The 22,189-nt window shown below is 31.2% G+C and overlaps 1 protein-coding gene across 3 annotated transcripts; it reads right to left on the bottom strand.

Moving 5' to 3' along the window:
- Positions 1 to 438: 438 nt before the first annotated feature.
- Positions 439 to 5,692, bottom strand: LOC122277240 (interactor of constitutive active ROPs 2, chloroplastic). Of its 3 annotated transcripts, none has more exons than XM_043087176.1 (5): positions 5,245 to 5,692; positions 3,830 to 3,948; positions 2,741 to 2,900; positions 784 to 2,421; positions 439 to 699 (listed from the first exon to the last, which is right to left on the bottom strand). In XM_043087176.1, the coding sequence occupies exons 2-4, from the start codon at positions 3,847 to 3,849 to the stop codon at positions 802 to 804; spliced, it is 1,800 nt and encodes a 599-aa protein (XP_042943110.1). In that variant the 5' UTR covers positions 3,850 to 3,948; positions 5,245 to 5,692; the 3' UTR covers positions 439 to 699; positions 784 to 801. The 3 variants fall into 3 exon arrangements, with proteins under 3 accessions (XP_042943110.1, XP_042943109.1, XP_042943108.1); XM_043087175.1 differs by having other exon boundaries at positions 784 to 2,460; positions 3,830 to 3,958; positions 5,245 to 5,690; XM_043087174.1 differs by having other exon boundaries at positions 784 to 2,460; positions 5,245 to 5,690.
- Between the last annotated feature and the right edge of the window lie 16,497 nt (positions 5,693 to 22,189).

Below are 22,189 nucleotides of genomic sequence, written 5' to 3'. Positions count from 1 at the left end.
ATTTCAAATGAAGTGGACAAAACAGAACAAGTATGAACATGATATTAGACAAATTTTGGCCAATGAAATATTCGAACTGATGCTAGTGCTATAAGAGTATAATTTTGATATGAGTTCTGTTACTCATTTTTATGTATTTGTTACTCATTTTTATGTATTTGTTACGCACTTTACTAATATGATTGACAAAAATAATTATTTTATATTAAAAAAATAACAATCAATCACATTAATAGAATACGCAAAAATATACAAAACTGACTGAACATAAAATTTTTGTTTTTATAAAGGAGGATAGCTTTTCACAAGACTTGATTTTTGACTTGTAAATTTGTAATGGTCAAAGTCTTCAATTTATTCATGGTATTCCTTAGCCGAAGTAAAGATTGATTTATGAAGTCTCAGGTCTTGTCCTAGGAACTCACTTCATGGCTGAAGTAACAAATAAACAAGGCTGCTAGTTTCAGATCATTTGTTCCATTTACATACACAAGGGCTCCTGATGTGTTTTTGCAGGAAGATCAACTGATTCAAAACATAACTGTAAAGATGTCCAAGCGAAAATTAAGAAGACAGAATAGAATATCTAGTGCGTCTATCTAGAGCCACAACACATCAGGTTAAAAGAAATGACACTAAGTTCACCATTTTCACATTCTTTTCCATGAAAAGTCCAGCCGCACCCACCCACCAAAATACCTGTCAAGAATGAAGTGAAGAGAGAAATAAGTACAGTAGAATATACCGAAAGCAGTAAGATAATAGTATGGAACAATCTGCTACCTGTCACATAATTCCATTTTACTTCTGGCCCTTCTTCCATAGCACTCCAATCTTCTTCAACATGTTTCCGTTTTTCTTCTTAGGCGAATCATCATCCATGTCTTCTGAATAAGGTGAATCCATAGGATTGTAGCTGTTGTCATGAGAAGTTGTTCTCTCCACAAACTTCCCATTGTTTGCCGTTGAAAGCATTGCAGCAGCTGCCTCAGCTGCCTTTCTCCACTGATCTGACTGCACCTTTAACCTCCTCAACTCAGCCTCCATTTCTAAATTTGCAGCCTGTGCTGCATCGAGCTGCTCAGTCGCTCGTTCTGCTCTTTGACTATTTTTATCTGCTTCTTCAGTTATATTGCCAAGTTTCATCAGAGCCTCCCGCTCTGCAGTCCTTGCTGCTTCTGCCAGAGCAACAACCTCATCATTAACTTGATTCCTTTCCAAGTCCCTCTTCTTTATTTCCATCTTGAGCAATTCATTTACCTCAGTGATATTCTGCAACTCTGCCTCCTTATCCAACAAACTTGCCTTCGCCTCTGCTAAATCTGCCTCTGACTTCCTCAGGGCCATCGCAAGTTTATATTCTTTTTCACTTGACAGGTTTTTTTCAATCTTCAATTTCAGCTCCCCATTTTCTTCTGAAATACTCCGCAATTCAGTTTCCTTGCCCATCAAGCAAACCCTTAGCTCCTCAACCTGAGCCTTCGATTTCTCTAATTCTGACTCCATTTCAGCCTCTCGTTGGCATGATTCTGATTTTGTCCGCTCAAGTTGTTCATAGGCACTTCTAATCTGCAACGTGCTCTGAATATATTCTTCCTGGTACCTAACCTCGGCTGCATCTAAAGCAGCTTTCAATTTACCCACTTCAGGTTTCAGAAAATTAAGCTCCATTTTAAGCTGGTTAGTGTCCTCGTTTTCTTCATTTTCCTGAACAATCTTGTTAGTGCCTGTAGGATCCACCAACTTTTTTCCATTGCTATCTACCACATCTACCTGGAGTGTGCTCACACGTCCCTCCAATGATTCCACTTGCACTTTTGATTGCTCCAATTCAACTGACAAGGAGTTGTACGCTTCCATGGCTTTGATGCCATCTGACCGGAGCATTTCTGCAGTTGCATTCGCTTCTTCCAATTCCCTTTGAGTTTTATTAACAACTTCCATGGCCCATGCTTCAGATTCTTTGCAATTATTGCGTTCAGTATTCAACCTTTCAACCAGGGCTAGAGTTCTAGAAAGTTCCATTCTCAAGCCCTGGATCTCTGCATGTGCTGATTCTGCACTCTTAGTTTGGGTAGCTTCTGATTCAGCCACCACTTCGAGCTGAACTTTTAGCTTCTGAATTTCATTCATAGCAGAAGCCAGGGCAGCAGAATCCATAGAGTGCTGCCTCTGGACAGCCTCAAGTTCAGATTGCCAAGCTCGATCACGATCCTGGGAGATTTTACGGAGCTCCTGAAGCCGAGCTTCTTCAGAAGCAGAAAGCTCCAGCAGCTGCTGCTGGGATTCCTCAAGCTTTGCTGACATGTCGAAGAGCTCCTGCTTGGCCTCTTCAGCCTCCTGTTGGGCCCTCCTCTTCCATGATTCAGATGAGTTCAGTTGGTCCTTTGCCTTTTTCAGATCCTCTTGGAGTTGAGCAAGCTGCGACTCCAATTCAGAAACTCGGCTTAGGCGCTTCTTCTGGAGCTCACAAGACAAAGGGGGAGGGGATGACATTTAGAGAAGATGAAAAGGATTAACTAAAACATCAAGCATTAAGAAACTTTTAAAACTGACAGTCAAATCTTTTGAAAAAAATTATGACAAATAAGAACTCATATGATGCTTTATAAAAGCAGAAGTGTGCATGTGATTGCCAACACGAGTATGAGCTTTCGGCAGAAACTCTCCAACACAATCACCTGATTTTTTTTTTATAAGTAAAAATGAGCTGATTTTATTATTTGTTATCGTGATGTACCTCAGAGTTTGGGCTTCGTGGTGACCTACGTTCAATGACTTTAGGACTTTTGTCTTTTGGTGTCCTACTGGCTGGGTCGGAATCTGAGCCCGGTGTCTTGAGTTGGCGAACAATCCGAGGTGTCGCAGGAGATTTCTTTTGTGGCACTTCCAAACTGGTTCTGCTTTCAGACTCAGTGGAGTGATAATCAAATCAGAAAACATATAGATAAACCAAAAATCTATTTACAGCAACTGATGACATTGGCAGCTCAAAATCAAAATGGCATTATTTAGTTTAAGAAATCCATTGATATTCTTGGTGTTGACATACACTTTTGTCAAGTAGAATATAGATGTCCTCACATTTTTGTCTATATCAGTTCTAACGATGCAGCAAGATGATTCTCTTGGAGAGACTGGAAACCATATCCAGAATCAGCTATCTGCTAAACTCACCCAACACGCATATATTGGTGATAAGCCCAACATTAAAGACATATATGGAATACTTGGGACGGTACTTCTTTAGCTTTTCAGTTTCCCTTTCAGAAACTAATCATGAAGATATGCATATTGACTAGTTGAAAATGGAACGTGCACTTTAAAAAATACAGAAGTTAGTTCTTCCAATCTGATGGATAAAGATAAATCATTTGGTGCACGTCAGTCCTCAAAGAGTTCAATATATACACACTCTGATACATATTTTACATTAAATGCTCCAGATGAGTTTTTTAAAACCTTGGGTCAAACTCATTGCTTGAAACTTTGTCTCGCATTACTGTTACACAACACTTTTTTATTTTTTCCTTTCAGATACTTCCTGGAATAGCAATGTTGCAACAGGATAACATTCATATCTTCCGCAGAATTTTGAATGAAATTATGCAAACCGTTTAGTTTATTCCAAATAGTATATTCAAAAAAATTTTGACTGCCTGCATTCTTTATGAATATCAAAAACAAAATTAAGTCACAGCAACGAAACTGAATAATATTGGAATCCACCTTACACAGTCCAAATTCAAATCACGAGGGTAAAAGTTAGAATAATGTCGAACAAAGATTAATCACAATACTGTAAAAGGCTCGTAACAAACATTTTTACCTTGCTTTTGGTGTCTGCATATTTTATTTTATTTTTTCTGATCTCCTTGTGTAAAAGTGGCAATAAGGGATAAAGTAAGGATCCCTCCTTCAAAGTGGACCCCAGCACCTGCTGTAGTTCTGAGAAATACTGGGATGAGAGAAAAAAGATGATAGGAATATAATATACATGATGGAAAAAAATAAATAAATAGTTGCTAAAAGAGAGCTAGCTCATGTCCATTTTCAGCCTCAAAGTCTAACAAACAAATAACACAATCGCTTGGAAGAAACTCCACAGAAACTACCTCCACCAACACCAACCAAAACCACTAGACGAAAAATAAAATACCTATAAGAAATAAGATAGAAAAAAAAGAAAAAGAAAAAAGTTGCAACAGAAATATTTTATTAGACATGATTATGCAATCAATCTGTCAAATTTTCAATCCTCATCTTTTCTTTTTCTTTCCTTTCACTCCAGTACTTTCTCTTATGCTATGGTCCCAACCCACTATTGAAGCCACTGTGGGCTAGAAGAATGAAGTAAATTACAATAATAACCCATTATTTAATCCTCCCCATCTCCGCTCCTCAAATTTCGTTTCTTTAACAATTTTTTTTTCCCTCAAAAAAGTAGCAAGTGAAATAATCGTGACAAGCTTAAATCAGTAAAGCAAGAGAAATTCATATTCACAGCTAAAAACTCCCACATATTGAAGTGGGATAAAAAAGAAAAGGAGGCGTAAGCACTAACTAAGAAGAAATAAATATATTAATTAAAAAAATAAAGAAGACAAAGATATATTATTTATATATTGAAATGAAACTTTGCAGTAAAAATAAAGCGAAACCAGACAAATGAGAGCTTCTGAGCTTTCAAACTGGTTGCATTTATGACCTTTGAAACGCTTAGATCTAACACACTGTGGGTGTAAATGCCCGATCGGATGCAACGATAGGACGGAGAACTAAAACAGAGAAATCATAAACAGAGCTTTGAGCTCAGCCAACAGATGAAAAAAAGAATCACTCTTCTGACATGTCGACGTACTTCCAAAAGCATACAAAACTAAAAGTATCAAACTCCAGCTCTTCTTCTCAGAAAGCACTTTAGAAACGTTCAAGATTTTCATCTCAACCACATACCCACATTTCCATTCCAAAGCAGAAGCACCCCAGAAAACGAAAACCTCTCTCTCTCTCTCTTTCCTCGAACACACAAGGGTAACTGATAGCGTTTAACCAAATAAACGTTTTGACAAAACCAAAAAACATCTCATCCTTAATTAGCAAAAATCAAATACAAAAAATAAAAATAAAAAAACTATTTTTGAAAAGGTAAAATAAGAAAACATATAAAAACAATGAAAGAAGCATTGCTGAGAAAAGAAATATAAGCATGAAATACCCCCAAAACAACATTTATTGTCTTACCAGAAGGCCTTTCAGACACTCTGAACTATGGAGGAGGTTGGTCTCGTTGGAGTTGGTATTTTGATTGATTTTTCTTCTTTCTTTCTTTCTTTTTTTTTTTTTTTTTTCTTCCCCTGGTGGGAGTTTCAAAACCCGAGAAAACCCTAGTTTAGAAAGAGAAGAAAGGAAGGCATTTGCGCCTTTGTAGTGTCTCGCACTCGTAGGCTGTTGGTAGGAGCTTCGAACAGGTTTGCTTCTGAACTCAGTTCCCGAGTCCCTATCTGTATTTTGCTATGTTTTTGTCAGTGGAGGGAAGAGTCATCTGCGTAGGTACGGTGCGATGCTCTGCAGCTTGGATACTTGGGCCACGCTCTTTCTCCACGCCCTTTGCCACGCTCCCCAATCACATGCATTGAGCGTATTTTTATGAGTAAAATAAATGCATTGTGAGAGAGAAGATAAATGCTTGAAGTTCATGAATGTGGGGATATCCCCATAACCACTCAAGCTAACATATATAAAATAAAAATTGTGAAATTTGTTAAATACTTCATGATTAAGTCGGAAAGGTTGTTGTCAGAACAATCTATTACTTAGAACAAGGCCCACCAAAGAATACAATGCCTTGGTATATTTTGAAAAAAGGTTGTAAAATAAGGTCTAAAATAAGTTAAGATTTTCTATAATCATAGTGACAAAAAGCTTATGCATTGATGAGTGAAAAATATCAACATTTCTTTCAAAAGATTAGAGATTGTTTAAACAGTAAAATGAGATGAAATAGTTTTAGAGAAAAGTTAAAAGTTAAATAAAATATTATTTTTTTAATATTATTATTATTTTAAAATTTGAAAATATTGAATTATTTATTATATTTTATGTACAAATTTAATAAAATTATAATAATGAAATAAAATGAGATTAGTTGACAGTATTTCTCAATCTAAATGACATCTAAAATATTACGCGATGTCTTATTAAAATGCTTTTAAGTTTTTATCTTAAGCTTCAATTCACGTTGAGGCACTCTTGGAAGGTAGGAAACCAACATAATCTTGAGCCAAGGGGGAAGCGTAGCGTTTCTTGGGCGAGTTAATACAAATTAGAATTCCGCATTCACAAATTTGAGTCTTAAATTTTAAAATAAAAAATAATATTAAAAAATTAAAAGACACTCGTAAAGACACATTTTACAGCATCATTCCCACGGTCACAACTCCAAGAACGAAAAAGAAACAAAATGTAATTCGTCAATAAATTTTATTTTGCCAAAACCAAACACAATAGAGTCCATGTCTCCTTGTCAACAATCATTAATTTTGAGTATCACATTCCAATATTAACACAAAAAATTAAAATATATATATTATTTATTAAAAAGGAAAATTCTATACAATAATATTATCATGTTATTTTTATTTCATTATGTAAGATGTGACACATTTATAATTATTGAATGATCATTTATTATATGTTTCTTTATCATCTAATAATGATGAATATGTCACATCTTACTTGATAGAATAAAAATAAGATGATAATACTGTATATAGTATTACTCTCTTGAAAAACAAGAATATCAACAATAGGAAAATTCAATGCTAATCATGATACCCATTTATATATCTATCAGATTACAAGATCATTGATAGATAGGATCATAAATGTGGGATCCTAATTTAAGGTTCATTTGAGATTGTTTCCTCGATTTATTATTAGTTGTGTATGCAAGCACTATCTAATGGGACATTTAAGCCATAAAAATAAGGGGCACCTCTCTTCTTCTATTCCTTCTATTTAAGGGCAATTAAACAAACCCCACCGACTGGGAAATCATCATCGGACGGTGAGCTTATTCACGTTTAATTGGGCCACCCAAATTCCATGAATGCACACCATTCCAAACTGACATATTAATATTATGGTCATGCCAATAAATGTATTTATATATTTTTTCCTACTACAAAATAAAAATAAAAAGAGATAAATCTTGTTAAATAATCTTATATGCCCACTATCTAAATAAACAATTACTTAAAAGTGTATAGCATCAACAAATATAATTAAAAATGTTAAAATTTAAAATTAAAATAGAATTTAGGTTTAGAAAATTTAGTTGTAAGCGATTATGCGCACCAATACATGCACTCATCCAATGTGAATGGTTAGAAAGTAAATTTTATTAAAAATAATACCAATTTGAATTTTGAATATAAAAGCATCAGTATTAATATGCAAATTAGTATATAAATTCACTTATATATAGCAAAACTCGATTTATGTTTAGTTTATTTTTACAAACCATTTAATCTTATCTCATATAATCATTATAATTTTTTTAAATTTTTAAATAAAATATAATAAATAATTCATCTCATCTCATCTCATCTCATCTGTAAAACTAAACGACGTGTTAAACTTATGAAATGCAACTTCATCATGGAATTGGAGTTGTTAACCAAAACCAAAATTGAAGACCCTACATTTAAAATCCAACCAATATGGGAGGGGAAAGGAAAAATGAATATTATTGTTGATGGCCCTACTTGTAGGTAATAAAATACTGTATATCTATTGGATGAGAGTGGATCCTTTGCTCTGCTACTTTCTGTTTGAGGACAAATCCACCAATAAAAGCATACATATATACCAAAGGTAACAGAAATTTTGGGTTTGTTTTAAGGATAGATGTCTTTGCTTTGTTTACAATGAAAGCAAGAAAGCAATTATTTTATAGCTTATGATTTTCATTATTTTCATTTAACAGAAAACCACCTAATGCAAGCCATATGACAAACTCTTTTTTTAAGTTGGGTAGATTCAATCATTAAAATGTAAAGAAATTGAAATAAATACAAAAAAAAAAAAGGGTGTTACAACAATCCCTACTCAGAGATTAGGACAATAGTTGGCATTTGATTATGAAAAATAATAATTGAAGTTATAAGTATGCAAGTATTGTGCAATTATTTAAAAAAAAAGTAAATAAATATAGTATTCACACGAAAAAATTTAAATTTTTTAATAGTAGACCCCACTCTTTTCCAAAATAATTGTACAATACTTGCATACTCTACAACTGTATGTAACATTACTCTTAAAATTAAAATATGTCTATCATTCTTAAAATAAATAATCTAATTTGAAAAATAAAATAAAATATGATTTTTGTTGGGCATGGTGACGTTAGAGTTGTTATTGAGGGATGTAAGGAGGGGGACATGGGGATTTGAAAACACGTTGGAAATCCTATCTTCGGTATAATGACACAAAGCATCCTACTCTTGCACCATAAGCAAGAACCAAGAGGGAAAGGCCGTACACACCCATCATACAAAACTTCTTTCATTTCATGGATATCAAATTCATTACAAAGACACGACACCGAGTGTAGAAACTACACCGAACTACCTCAATATTCTTCGGATAATATATCACACAACCCATATTTTATAGTTTGGAAATCCTTATCATCAAGATTAAGCAATACTTCGAATATTATTTTATGATCTTGTAGTTTGGCGACATTCTCGAGTTCTTTATTGAGAAAAATTAAGAGACCAGAGTGATCGAATCGTGACGATATCTACAACCCATAATTAAATGATAAAAAAAGCTAAAAAAAAACCAGTTAAACAATTGGTTGAGTTATTGTTTAGGAACATTAAGCAAAATTCACATTTTATAGTATTGCCAACCCACATAATTGCATTTGATTATTACTTATAATAATGCTCAAGGAAACAAATCAAATCAGATGGTGGGATTTCTCCAGGAAAAAAAAAATCATTTTAAGGTGGTGGAACTAAGAAAGAAGGATCAAAATGCTCCAAGGTATTTATCATGTTTACTTTATTTTAATTCAGATAATGACATTTAAATTATATAATCAAAAGGTTTAGGCATGTTTTGGCAAACATGAGAATTTTTAAAATTCTCAAAAATTCTCGTAACTTCATTCTTCAATACCACTCAAATACAAAATACTTTTCAATTTCAAATTTTTAAATTTTTCATCTAATTATTATTCAAACACAAAAATTAATACAACTTTTACAAACTTCAAAACAAAAATAATATTTAAAAATTACATTCAAGATTTTTTTTTTTTTTTTTAACTTTAGCTACTCACTTTAAATTCTAATACAATGCTTATTTTAAAAAATATTTTTATTCAAATTTTTTTCTCTCATTTTTCAAAACTTAATAAAATATATTCACTCAAACTATTTCATAGCTAGTCACAAAATTTTAAGATACTTTAAGCATCCAAACATGTCCTGAGAAAATAAAACAACTAAAAGGGTAAGCACTAACTTGATAGTACAATAAAATATTTAAATATAATAGTAATTTTTATTATATTTAAAATTATCAAATTTAAAGTAGCATTATTTTATTATTATTATTCATATTAATTAGGTAGCAAGATTTGCATAGGAATAAGGGTGTGGGATGTTACCAAACACTTCATTATAACCACTAAAACACCAATAAAACAAGAAATGATATTATATATGGATCAGAAGATTGATCCTGATCACCATTCCTGATCAACTACCACCTTGATTAATGCTGGTTTTCATACACTGTAAATCAACAATTAATTGAGAGCTACAGCAAATTGGGCACATGACTTGCAATTGGATAGAATTATAAATTGGATTTATATTTGGATTTAAAAATTAAAATAAACCATGATTTCAAAATTCAAAATTTTATAAAGGACTTTGATACTAAACACCAAAATCCAAATCCTCCTCCCAAAAACACACTATTAGTTATTTGTTTTTGGATAAGCACAAACCCTACTGTTTGGATGAAAGAACAAACAATCAATAAGTTTTAGTTCATCCAATCACTGTTATATATTTCCATTCAATAAATACATAAAAGATTGTCTTAAGCTCTCACTACAAGAAAAATGTCATTTTTCAATGCCAAAGTTAGTCACAAAAAGTATCTATAATCGCTGCAATTACATTTTTTGCGTCTGTTTTTACATTGGCATACATCGGATGCCAAAGTTTCTTTACAACTACTTTTTACCAACGATTCAGAATTATTGTACAAATGGATATTACCAAAGATCTTTGCACAAACTTGAAGTTTAAGAATTTGTTAAAAGAAAGAAGATAAACATATGAAGATAACTTTAAATCTTTATGGTAGAACTCAATTCTCGTGTCTATCTTTTTAGATGAAAAATTTGTAAATATTAATAAAATAGTTTGGTTTAAAATATTTTATGATTTTTGATAAATGAGAGAGTTAAAATTGAATAAAAATATTATACAGTTAAAATATTGTTAGAATATAATTTTTATTTTGAAATATAAAAAAGTTTAATTATTTTTTTATGTTTGTGGTGTTTAGATGTTGAGATGAAATTAAAAGAGATGAGATAAAACTATTTTTCAATCCAAATAGAGCCTAAATCTTTATTGTAAAACTTAATTTGTGTATCTATTTTTCTTCCACTATATATGAACTTGAAGAGATCTTAATCCCATAAATTATATATATTAAATTGTGCTAAGTAATATACGAAAGATCTACTTTACAAATACGATTTATCTACGGAAAATACTAAATGTACTTAAAAAAAATTTACAAAAAACTAATTTCTCCACGTGTCAGTTATTAATATATTGAAAATCATGAATGTTGCCCAGATGACTAACACAAGAGGATGGGTGAATTGAGTTATATTTAAAAAAATAACAATTATAAATCAAATATACAATATAAAATATAAACAAAATGCGAAATAGTAATAAATATAAAGAGTAAGGGTAAGAGAGAAGCAAATTCAGTATGTTAACAAGGTTCGGCCCCACTGCCTACGTCCTCGCCTTAAGCTACCCCTTGAAAATCCTCAAATTCAATATTCAACCTCCTTCAGGTGGAGATAAAAACCTATTACACATTTGAACAACACCGCTACAAAGGATCCGTGTAGAACACCCTCTATACTTGCAATCACCTTACACGTGGTGATTCAACTATTCCCCGTGTAGAACACTTTCTACACGCACAAGGGTTATACACACTCTTTTTCTGATACAAGAGCTGATAGTGGGTAGGTTATCAGAAAACACTCATCAATGAGTGAAATAAGAATAATACAGCGCAAACTATATCTCTCAAAATGAATAAGGATTAAAGCTCAATGCTCAGAGAAGAGAGAATGAAAGTTTTGAATGAATGTTGTATACTCTGGATGTTGTGAATGTGAAGCTCTCAAATGATCTATTTATAGGCATATGAGACTTCATATTCAAATTTAAAAAGATTCACATGTTAAAGACAATATCATTCACTTTTTCAAAAAAATCAAACCTAATCTTTTACTTTTGGCATATGACAAAAGGAGCACACTTTCCTTTTCAAAAAAATTTTCAAACAAAATCATCTACCTTTTATATAAGTCTAAAAACGCATCAATCACTTTTGAAAATATTCAAATAAAACATGCACATGTGAAAGATGACAATCAATCATCTTTAATATTTTCAAAGTTCAACCATTTAATCAAGACATGCACATGTAAAAGATGACAATCAATTATCTTTCAAAATTTTTAAATTTAATTTTCAAAAAAATTCATGCACATGTGGAAAATGTATTTTAATGTTTTATGATAAAATATTAATTTTGAGTATTAATCCTAATTTTGAATTTTGAAGAGATTTACAACATTACTCTATAACTTTAATGTGAACTTGTTCCCTTCTTGCTCATGTTTGTTTCCTTGATGTGCTTGACTCCATTGTGTAGAAAATTTGAGCTTGAGACTTCTTTATTCTTTGAATTCATTTGTTATCATTAAAATTCATGTGTAGATATATAGTTACACAAAACTTGAAACTTTGGGTTCAACAATCTCCCCCTTTTTTATGATGACAAATACTTGATAGAACCTGAAGCCTGTATTGATACTTAAGCTCCTCCTGAGAATGTGCGTTAGTTTTTCAAGCAAAAGTATAAATATAATTCCAAGCATATATAATAAGTTTAGCAATTCAAACAATGTTAATGTTCTAATCTAACACTTCTCCCCCTTTTGGCATCATTAAAAAGGATCCGCAACAAGTAAATGGACCTAAAAAAGGTGCGTTAATAGACACTGTAGATAGTTGAAAATAAATAAATAAATAAATTTGATCTGTCCGTGACCTGACAAGTGTGGCTGGAGATTTGAAAAAATCGCCTGATGTTGTTGACAAACGAGATTGAAGGCTCCGAGTTTCTAAAAAATGTCATTTTCACCGATCGGGAAAAAAAAAATCACATTGCTCTTTAACTTGGATGATAACTCGTCTGGTTCTTTATGCTATCTCTATAAAATCAGTTTTAAAGTTCATCCAATCCGCATCAAGTTTTCTTCTCATCTCTATAACCCATCTGCATTCTTTCAACATTCTCATTTTAAGCCTTCTATTCTATTCTCAATAGCTCATTCTTCTAACATTTCTCTAGATCCATCCATGAGGCATTCTGCATCTCAACCTCCTGTCCTTTCTGCAGTTGCCATTGGTTCCATGTTGCAGCAAGAAAATAATAATCTGACTAATAAGTCAGATTCTGATGCTATCTATGACTTAGTGAGTCTTGGGACTCGTTACTCTTCCTCTATTGTTGCTTTTTCGCAGCGGCTACAAGCCAAAAATCATGAAGTTGAAAAACTCAAAGAACAAATTGTTGTACTTCAACGAATTGTTCAAGAGTCTCACACAAGGGAAGGAATCATTCGGCAGAAGAATAAACAGTTGAAATCGTTATTAGATTCTTCATTCCGCTTGCCGGTTCCCATGAATAAGAATGACATGATATTGTATGAAGAGAATGAGCGTCTCAAACATGAGGTTAAGAATCTCAAGTTTATGTAAAAGTATTTAAAAAATTTATCTCTATTTTTATTGACTCTGGTATATCTTTTAAGAGATATTCATAGCATGCATCATACCTATTTCTCTTCTGATCATACATAATCTATCTTCTGGTAAAGGTTTTGTGAAAATATCTGCTAACTGATCGTGTGTGTTTGTGAACTCTAGTATTATATTGCATTTCTACACATAATCTCGAAGAAAATGATATCTTATTTCAATATGCTTAGTTCTAGAATGTTGTATCGAGTTCTTTGAAAGATTTATAGCACTTGTATTATCACATTTAATTGGAATGTGATTATACATGAGTTTAAAATCTTCAAATTGTTGCTTCATGTAGAGAACTTAAGCACAGCAAGTACCAGCAGCAACATATTCTGCCTCAGCAGTAGATAGTGCAACAGAATTTTATTTTTTACTAAACTAGGAAACTAGTGTATGACCTAAGAAATGACATGCTCCACTAGTGCTTTTTCGATCTATTTTACAGCCAGCATAATCTGCATCTGTGTAGCTGATTAGATCAAAAGATATGTGCTTAGGGTACCATAACTCTAAGTTAATTGTACCACTAAGATATCTAAGAATGCGCTTAACTGCAATTAAATGTGATTCTTTTGGAGATGATTGAAAGCGTGCACATAAGCACACACTAAACATAATATCTGGTCTATTGGCTGTTAAATATAAGCTACCAATCATACCTCGATATATCTTCGAGTCAACTGGCTTACCGAATTCATCTTTATCAAGTTTAGTTGATGGGCTCATTGGTGTTCCAATTTCCTTAGCATTTTTCATCCCAAACTTCTTCAGTAATTCCTTAATATATTTTGATTGATTGATGAATGTCTCACTTTTTACTTGCTTAATTTGCAATCCAAGAAAGAATGTAAGTTCTCCCATCATGCTCATCTCAAATTCTTCCTGCATAGTCTTAGCAAAAACTTGACACATATTTTCATTAGTAGTACCGAATATTATATCATCAACATAAATCTGAATCAAAAGAATATCATCATTTTCATATTTAATGAAAAGAGTTGTGTCGATTTTCCTCTTGAAAAACTTTTTTCAATCAAGAAACCACTGAGTCTCTCGTACCAAGCTCTAGGAGCTTGTTTAAGTTCATATAATGCTTTTGTGAGCTTGAAAACATGATTTGGGGAAACATGATTTTCAAAACCTGGAGGTTGCTCAACATGTACCTCTTCATTTATAAAACCATTTAAGCAAGCACTTTTAACATTCATTTGAAAAAGTTTGAAATCTTTATAACAAGCATATGCAAGTAGCATTCGAATAGTTTCTAATCTTGCAGCTGGTGCATATGTCTCATCATAATCGATTCCTTCTTCTTGATTAAAACATTGGGCTACGAGTCGAGCCTTATTTCTAGTAATGACTCCGGACTCATCTTTCTTGTTTCTAAAAATTCATTTTGTTCCAATAATAGTATGATTTTTGGGTCTAGGAACAAGTGTCCAAATATCATTTCTTTCAAATTGATTCAACTTTTCTTGCATAGCTAGAATCCAAGATTCATCAAGAAGTGCGGCATCAATATTTTTAAGTTCAATCTGAGATAGAAAAGCAGTATGTTTGCAAATATTTCTAAGAGATGATCGAGTACTTACACCTCGTGAAGGTTCTTCCAAAATTTATTCCACTGGATGATCTTTCACAAATTTCTACTGTTTGGTTGCATCTTGTATTAAATTTTGATGATCTTTCCTGATGGTTCCATGTTGAACTTCTTCTATTGTGTTCTCTTTGTTGAGATTGAGACTTTCCATATTATTTATACCTCCTGCTTCTTCATCAATAGATTTCTTGGAGAGTGGAGAATTAGATTCATCAAATACTACATGCATAGATTCTTGTATAGTTAAAGTCTTTTTATTGAATACTATATAAGTTTTACTATTAGTAGAATACCCGAGAAAAATACCTTCATTAGATTTTGCATCAAACTTGCCTAAATTATCTCTGTCATTCAAAATAAAACATTTACATCCAAATACATGAAAGTAACCAATGTTGGACTTTTTCTCATTCCAAAGCTCATAGGGGGTTTTATCTAATTTAGACCTTAGCATAACTCTATTTATAACATAACATGCAGTACTTACCGTTTCGGCCCAAAAATAACTAGGCAAGTTGTTCTCATTGAGCATTGTTCTTGCCATCTCTTGAAGAGATCTATTTTTCTTCTCTACTACCCTATTTTGTTGAGGAGTTCGAGGAGCAGAAAAATTATGCACAAAACCATTTTCATCACAAAATGTTTCAATATTTTTATTAACAAATTCTTTTCCCCTATCACTTCGGACACTTGAAATAGTATAGCCCTTTTTATTTTGAATTCTCATGCATAACTTGGTAAATGCATTATATGCCTCATCTTTATGAGCAAGAAAGATGACCCAAGTATATCTAGAGAAATCATCAACAATAACAAATGCATAATATTTTCCTCCTAGACTTGCAACTCTATTTGGTCCAAAAAGATCCATGTGTATTAGTTGCAATGGTCTAGTAGTGAAAATATGTTTCTTAGTTTTAAAAGAAGTTTTTGTTTGTTTACCAAATTGACATGCATCACAAATTTTGTCTTTAAGAAAATTTATTTTTGGTAAACCTCTCACAAGATTATTTTTTGAAAGTTTAGAAATAAGTTTCATGTTGGCATAACCTAATCTTCTATACCATAGCCAACTAGTTTCATTTTGAGCTAAAAAGTAAATAATATCTTGTGAGGTAATTTCTTTAAAATCGATTGTATAAACATTATTGTTTCTAAAAGCAATAAAACAAATATTACAATCATGATCATTCAAAATAATGCACTTATCCATTTTGAAAGTAACTGTAAATCCTTTATCACATAATTGACTTATGCTCTAAAGATTATGTTTTAGACCTTCAACAAGTAGAACATCTTCAATTATGAGAGAAGATTCATTACCAATTTTACCTATTCACATGATCTTCCCTTTCGAGTTGTCTCCAAATGTCACGTGTCATTCTTCTTTAGATCTAAGATCAAAGAACTTAGTCTTGTCTCCCGTCATGTGTCTTGAACATCCACTATCTAAAAATCACTTGTTTTTGCTTGTGGATGACTTCATACATACCTATAAAAACAATTAAAATGATTTTTCTTGGTACCCAAGTTCTTTGGGTCCTTTATTTATTAGTATTAGAAGAAACAAGATTTTTAGGTACCCATATGGCCCTAATAGTCATTGTATGATTTCTTCTAATAGGACAAGTATGATAATTATGACAATTTCTATTACAAAAATTGTAAATAGCATGTGACATATATGAAAAACTTGAATAATTATAATAATATCATTTTTTGACAAAATTATTTTTATAAAAAGAATTTTGAATATTAGTCTTTGATGTAGAATAATTATTAAAGAAATTTGTATAAGGTTTGTATTTTTGTTTTGGCATATATTCCAAACCTGCATTGTCAAAAACACATCTTTGACTACCAAGAAGTTTTTCAAAATTTCTTTTTCCATTCGTAAAGTTTTCAACAATATTTTCTAAATCGGTTTTCTTCTTATTCAATTCAAGATTTTCATCTTTCAAAATGATACTTTCTTTTCTTAAAATTTCAATTTCGTTTGTTAAAGAAGATTTTTTCTTTTTCAAAGCAGTATACTTGATACCCAATTTTTCAAATTCCTCATATACCTCTTCTAAAATATTTTGCAATTCTTCATATGAAAGATCTTTAATATTATCAAGATTTGTTACCTCAATGCCATCTTTAGCCATAAGACAAAGATTTGTTGATTCTCTATTGCTTGCTTCACTATCTGAACTACTTGAATCATCATCCCATGTAGCTTTCATTACTTTCTTTCCCTTGTTTCGATCTTTCTTTAGCAGAGAACAATCTGATTTGATATGACCAGACTTATTGTATTTATAACAAATTAAAGTGTCATTTTTACCTGAATCTTTCTTGGAAAACTTTTTGAAAGATTTCCTCGAAGGAGTTCTATTTTTCTTCAAGAACCTCTGAATTCTTCTTGTTATCATCGCAACTTCTTCATCTTTATCTTTATTTTCCTCATCTTCATCACTTTTACTTTCATGAGGAACAGCTTTAAGTGCTAAGCTCTTCTTTGACTTTCCTTCTTCTTCTCCTCTTTTCAATGTGTATTCATGGGTGATAAGTGACCCGATGAGTTCATTGACTTCGAGCTTCTTGAGGTCTCTAGCTTCAAGAATCGCTGTAACTTTTGATTTCCAACGTTTTGGTAAACAGTTGAGAATTTTTCTTATCATCTCCACCTTGGAATAAACTTTGCCAAGAGCTATTAAGCTGTTTATGATGTTAGTAAAACGAGTGTGCATACTAGAAATAGATTTATCATCATTCATCTTAAACATTTCATATTCATGAGTAAGAATATAAATTTTTGATTCCTTGACTTGCGAAATTCCTTCATAAGTTACTTCCAAGTTATCCCAAATTTCCTTTGCTGTAGCGCAATTCATTATTCTATATTTCCATTAAGAGCATTATATAATAAATTCATAACAGTTAAATTTAAAGTATAAAGTCTATCGTCTTCACGATCTAACTCTTCTTCTTCCTTTTTGACCTTTACTCCATCAACCACTTTTGTTGGAATATAAGGTCCATTTACAATACATTTCCAGATTTCTCTACCTTGAACCTGAAGAAATATTCTCATTCTAACTTTCCAGAATGAGTAATTATCACCATAAAAGAGTGGAGGCCGACTGCTAGATTGACCTTCACCAAATGAAGCTGCAATGTCAGTCATACGATCTTAACTCAAAAGATAGTTAATCTTATAATAGAGCTCTTAGCTCTGATAACAATTGTTACTAATCATAGGCCACACCTATGTCACCTAATAATTGTACCTACCAGACTAGCCGACCACCATCTCTACCGGTGCACCGTCACCCATGGTCGGAGAGTCTTGCTTCGGTGACACAGTCACAAGCGAGAGTTCCCATGAGTGATCTGCCTGTATGAACAATACAGGTCAACTAGCTCTGATACCAATTGTTACTGATTATAGGCCGCACCTATGTCACCTAACAATTGTACCTACCAGACTAGCCGGCCACCGTCTCTACCGGTGCACCGTCACCCATGGTCGGAGAGTTTTGTTTCGGTGACACAGCCACAAGCGAGAGTTCCCATGATATGCATGTATGAACAGTACAGGTCAACTAGCTCTGATACCAATTGGTGCCCAGATGACTAACACAAGAGGGGGGTGAATTGAGTTATATTTAAAAAAATAACAATTATAAATCAAATATACAATATAAAATATAAACAAAATGCGAAACAGTAATAAATATAAAGAGGAAGGGTAAGAGAGAAGCAAACTTAGTATGTTAACGAGGTTCGGCCCCACTGCCTACGTCCTTGCCTCAAGCTACCCATTGAGGATTCTCAAATTCACTATTCAACCTCCTTCAGGTGGAGATAGAAACCTATTACACATTTGAACAATACCGCTACAAAGGATCCGTGTAGAACACTCTCTACACTTGCAATCACCTTACACGTGGTGATTCAACTATTCCCAGTGTAGAACACTTTCTATACTCACAAGGGTTATACACACCATTTTTCTTATACAAGAGCTGATAGTGGGTAGGTTATCAGAAAACACTCATCAATGAGTGAAATAAGAACAATAAAGCGCAAACTATATCTCTCAAAATGAACAATGATTAAAGCTCAATGTTTAGAGAAGAGAGAATGAAAGCTTTGAATGAATGTTGTATGCTCTGGATGTTGTGAATGTGAAGCTCTCAAATGATCTATTTATAGGCATATGAGACTTCATATTCAAATTTAAAAAGATTCACATGTTAAAGACAACATCATTCACTTTTTCAAAAAAATCAAACCTAATCTTTTACTTTTGGCATATGACAAAAGCAGCACATTTTCTTTTTCAAAAAATTTTTCAAACAAAATCATCTACCTTTTGTATAAGTCTAAAAAAGCATCAATCACTTTTGAAAATATTCAAATAAAACATGCACATGTAAAAGATGACAATCAATCATCTTTAATATTTTCAAAGTTCAACCCTTTAATCAAGGCATGCACATGTAAAAGATGACAATCAATCATCTTTCAAAATTTTTAAATTTAATTTTCAAAAAAAATTCATGCACATGTGGAAAATGTATTTTAATACTTTATGATAAAATATTAATTTTGAACATTAATCCTAATTTCGAATTTTGAAGAGATTTACAACATTACTTTATAACTTTAATGTGAACTTGTTCCCTTCTTGCTCATACTTGTTTCCTTGATATGTTTGACTCCATTGTATAGACAACTTGAGTTTGAGACTTCTTTATCCTTTGAATTTATTTGTTATCATCAAAATTCATGTGTAGATATATAATTATACAAAGCTTGAAACCTTGGGTTCAACAATGAAATTTGAAATTTAAAATTTTGAATTTCAAAATAAAACTAACAAAATGAGTATTGTAAGTAAAAGTGTAATTAAAATTATAAATACATGTATGGCTGAGAATTAGCCGGTCCAGACCGGAGAAACCGACCGAACCGATCATTTTTTGACCAGACTAGACCAAAGTCCAATTTTCAAGTGACCGAACTCATTCGGTCCAGTCCTAGTCCAGGAGTTTTTCACTCCGGATTGAATCGGACCGAATAGAAATCTTAAAAAAAAATTATTTATATATATTATTTATATAATAGTTGTATATAATTAATTATATAATTATATATTGTATAAAAAAAATACTGATTGTCTATTATAGACTGTACTTATATTAATATAGTTATACTAAATCATTATAACTAATAGTAATATATAGCTATACTAATAGTCTACTATTAATACTAATATACTATTATATAGTTTATATAGTTATACTAATTACTATAATTAATACTATGTTATAGCTATACAACATACTTATGACTATAATTAATATAATTTAATTATCACTATACTTATATTTAATTAATATAATTATCACTATACTATAATTTATATAGTTATACTAATCACTATAATCGATACTTATATGATTATACTAATTCACCGATTCATCATAACTAATATTACTAATATATAGTTATATTAATAGTCTAATACTATTATAATTTATATAGTTATACTAATCATAATAAGTTAATAACTAAATCACTATAAGTATAATTATATATATCTAGTAAGAACATATTATTATATTCTTTAATGTAAAACTATAATATATAGTACTAGTATATATTAATAGAAAAATTCTATACGCTATACTACCATCATACTTGCATCCCACTAAGTAAGATGTGACACATTTATCATCATTGATTGATCATTTATTACATACTTCTTTATAATTAAATGGTGATAAATGCGCCACATCATTTATAGTGGGATATAAGTAAGATGGTGGTATGGTGTATAGCATTACTCATTTTAATATATTAACATATTATAAGAGTTATAGTATAAATTATAATATACTAAATCACTATAACAGTATAACTAATACTAATATATAGCTATACTAATAGTCTACTATTAATACTATTATATAATTATACTAATTACTATAATTAATACCAATATATAGGTATACAGTATACTTATACAGTTGTACTAATATTAATAATCTATTATATAGTCTAAGACTCTCAATTATAATATAGACTATATAGCTATACTAATAATGTAGAATATAGTTATACTAATTGATTGATTCAACATAACTAATATTACTAATATAATGTAGTTATACTAAATTACTAATAGTCTAATACTAATATTATTATATAGTTATACTAATCATAAATTCATAATAATTAAATCATTATAAGTTTATAACTATATATATTTAGTATCAATGTATTATTATATTCTTTAATGTATTACTATTAACTATAATATATAGTACTAGTGTATTATTAGTTATAGTAAATAAGTTAATAACTATTACTAATTTACCATATACTAATAGACTAATAGTATTAGCATATTACTAATATATAAATATATATATATATATTAATACATATATAATAGTATACTATATATATATATTAAATATATTACAATATAATTATATAAGTATTAAAAAAATGCCTTTGGATAAAATAAAATAAAAAAATCTAGTATTGATCAAACGCACCGTCCCTTAAAGAGTTCGGTCAGGTTTAAGATGGAAAAATCCTAGACTGAATAAGTCCATTGCGGTCTACAAAACCTCCAAAGATCGGACCAAACTGAACTCCCCCATAAGTATATGTAATACTACTTTTGATTTATTTAATTGGTTCATCTCTCATTCTCACTCTTATCTTACCAAATTATTTAAAATTAAAATAAATTAAAAAAGATAAAAAGAAGATTCTAGAACCACCCAATTAACGATGGTGGCAAACCAGCTCAACCTGGGTAATTCTCGCCCCTCAAATGTTGGAGTGAGTTGAGTGCTCTCTCATTGGGGTGAATCTCGCCACCTTGAAGCTTGAGCAGCCATGCATGGACCACGGTATGGTGGATCTCACCAACTCGAGACCAACGTACCGTAGGCCTTTGTGCTTATTGGAGTGGACCACCCCTTGTCATTTATATATAAATATATATATATTTTAAATGGATGCGCACTTTCCTTTTTTTTTTTTAATAGAAAGCTAATGTAAAAGGCTTAAATTACACTAGGTTCTGGTTGTAGATTAATTCATTTATATATCATATAATTTTCACAGCATAGACTTAGGGCTGGTTTGATAAGATAGTAATTTTGTGAATAGTAATAAGATAGTTTATGAATAATAGTGAGATAGTTTGAATTAAGAATTTTTTTAAGTTTTAAAAAATTGAGAGAAAAAGTTGAATAAAAAATATTATAAAATTATAATATTGTAAGAATATAGTTTTATAATATTATTTTTATTTAGAGATTTGAAAAGATTGAAATTATTATTATTTTTTTATTTGAAAGGTTGAAAAAGTTATTTGAGACCCCAAATTTGCCCGTCATGAAATCACATTATC

This window comes from Carya illinoinensis, chromosome 9 (genome assembly GCF_018687715.1).
Source record: "Carya illinoinensis cultivar Pawnee chromosome 9, C.illinoinensisPawnee_v1, whole genome shotgun sequence".
Classification (NCBI taxonomy): Eukaryota; Viridiplantae; Streptophyta; class Magnoliopsida; order Fagales; family Juglandaceae; genus Carya; species Carya illinoinensis.
Note: the sequence above shows the minus strand (reverse complement) of the source record. Positions and strands in the feature narration are given on the sequence as shown.

Coding starts and splice junctions, on each gene's coding strand:
- LOC122277240 (XM_043087175.1), bottom strand. CDS start 3,849: ATGCAGACACCAAAAGCAAG. Junction 2,901..3,829: donor ATGCAGACACCAAAAGCAAG/GTAAAAATGTTT, acceptor GTCTGAAAGCAG/AACCAGTTTGGAAGTGCCAC. Junction 2,461..2,740: donor CACGAAGCCCAAACTCTGAG/GTACATCACGAT, acceptor TGTGAGCTCCAG/AAGAAGCGCCTAAGCCGAGT.